This window comes from Haliaeetus leucocephalus, unplaced genomic scaffold, assembly GCF_000737465.1.
Source record: "Haliaeetus leucocephalus isolate CR32 unplaced genomic scaffold, Haliaeetus_leucocephalus-4.0 Scaffold153, whole genome shotgun sequence".
NCBI classification, from domain to species: Eukaryota; Metazoa; Chordata; class Aves; order Accipitriformes; family Accipitridae; genus Haliaeetus; species Haliaeetus leucocephalus.
The window spans coordinates 1,437,343-1,438,536 of record NW_010972589.1 but is presented as its reverse complement, the minus strand read 5'-3'; the positions used below and the strand labels follow the sequence as shown (position 1 = coordinate 1,438,536).

Genomic DNA, 1,194 nt, shown 5'->3' with positions numbered 1-1,194 from the left:
TCCAGTGAGAAATTGGCCAGGAGGTGCCCCAGGCCTGCTCCGTGCCAAACCCCCAGACCTGGGACCCCCACTACAGCCCAGACAGGGTGCCCAGGTGGGCACCAGCCTCCCCTCCAGCAGCCGTCCCTGAGGTGGTGCCCGTGGTGGGGGGCTGCCAAGGGCCATGCAGAAGGGCACGAGCCCCTGCAATGCCACCCAACCCCGGGGTGCTTTGGAGGCCCCTGCACCTGGCAGACCCCCACGTTGGGGGCATGAGGGTGGCCAGGGTGGGTCTGTGCAGGAGTAGGGGGGCTGCCCAAGAGCAGAGGGCGTACAGGCAGCACCCTCGGGCTGGAGTCCAGGAGGAAAAAAAGAGGGGGGCGCGGAGGGGAATAAAAAAGAAATGAGCAGCCGAGCCAGCCAGGAGTCGAACCTAGAATCTTCTGATCCGTAGTCAGACGCGTTATCCATTGCGCCACTGGCCCTGCTCGTGCTGACTATACTTGCCCACACACACTTCACCACAGCTCTCCCGCCGGGGAGGGGCTGCTAGCCAGAGAACAGCCAATCCAGCGCAACCTCTCGCCGACACTCCTCCCAGCGGCTCTCCTCTGAGGCGTGGCTTACCCCTCCACCCGCGCGCTGTCCAATCCCCACCGGCTTCCTTCGAACGTCTCCGCCCCTCGCGTCACCGGTTCGCCGTGCCCGCTGTGGCCCCCGGCGCGCCGGGGGCGGGGCTAGAGGGCTGTGGCTCAGCCAATCGGCGGGCCAGAGAGTCAGCCTAGGCCCGCCCCCTTCTGCCATAGGTGGTGCCCCGCCCTGTGGCGCTCGCTAACGTGCCCGAGGAGGTTTGTCCTGTGTGGGCTCCCGTCCCTCACGGCCGGGGGCCGCGTCAGTCAGTCAGTCAGTCAGTCGGTCCGGACGGGAGGGGGCGAGAACGACGCAGAGCCGAGCCGGCGGCGGCCGGACGCGGGGCGACGAATGGCGGCAGCGGCAGGAACGACGGCAGCGGCGGCCTACGCCAGCCTGAAGCTGTGAGTGACCTGCCGGGAGGGGAGGCGGGGAGGCGGCTCTGTCACCGGCCCTACCGGAGGGGAGGGGAGGGAGGGGCCGGCCGTTGGAGCAACGGTCGCTTGTCCTGTCCCCTCACGGGCCCGCGCGCCGCTCCCCTCATGGGGCCGCGCGAGGGGTAGGTCCGACCTCCCTTTCCCGACA

The 1,194-nt window shown here is 69.2% G+C and overlaps 1 protein-coding gene and 1 non-coding gene across 2 annotated transcripts in view; one reads left to right on the top strand and one right to left on the bottom strand.

Moving 5' to 3' along the window:
• Positions 1–391: 391 nt before the first annotated feature.
• Positions 392–464, bottom strand: TRNAR-ACG. The gene has a single exon. It is a non-coding gene; the product is annotated as a tRNA-Arg (tRNA).
• A 373-nt stretch (positions 465–837) lies between these two features.
• Positions 838–1,194, top strand: part of SACM1L (SAC1 suppressor of actin mutations 1-like (yeast)) — a 31,057-nt gene continuing 30,700 nt past the window's right edge. Inside the window, exon 1 of the mRNA XM_010562054.1 lies at positions 838–1,013. Coding sequence (XP_010560356.1) covers positions 961–1,013 — 53 coding nt within the window. The 5' untranslated portion in view covers positions 838–960. The remainder of the gene's footprint in view (positions 1,014–1,194) is intronic.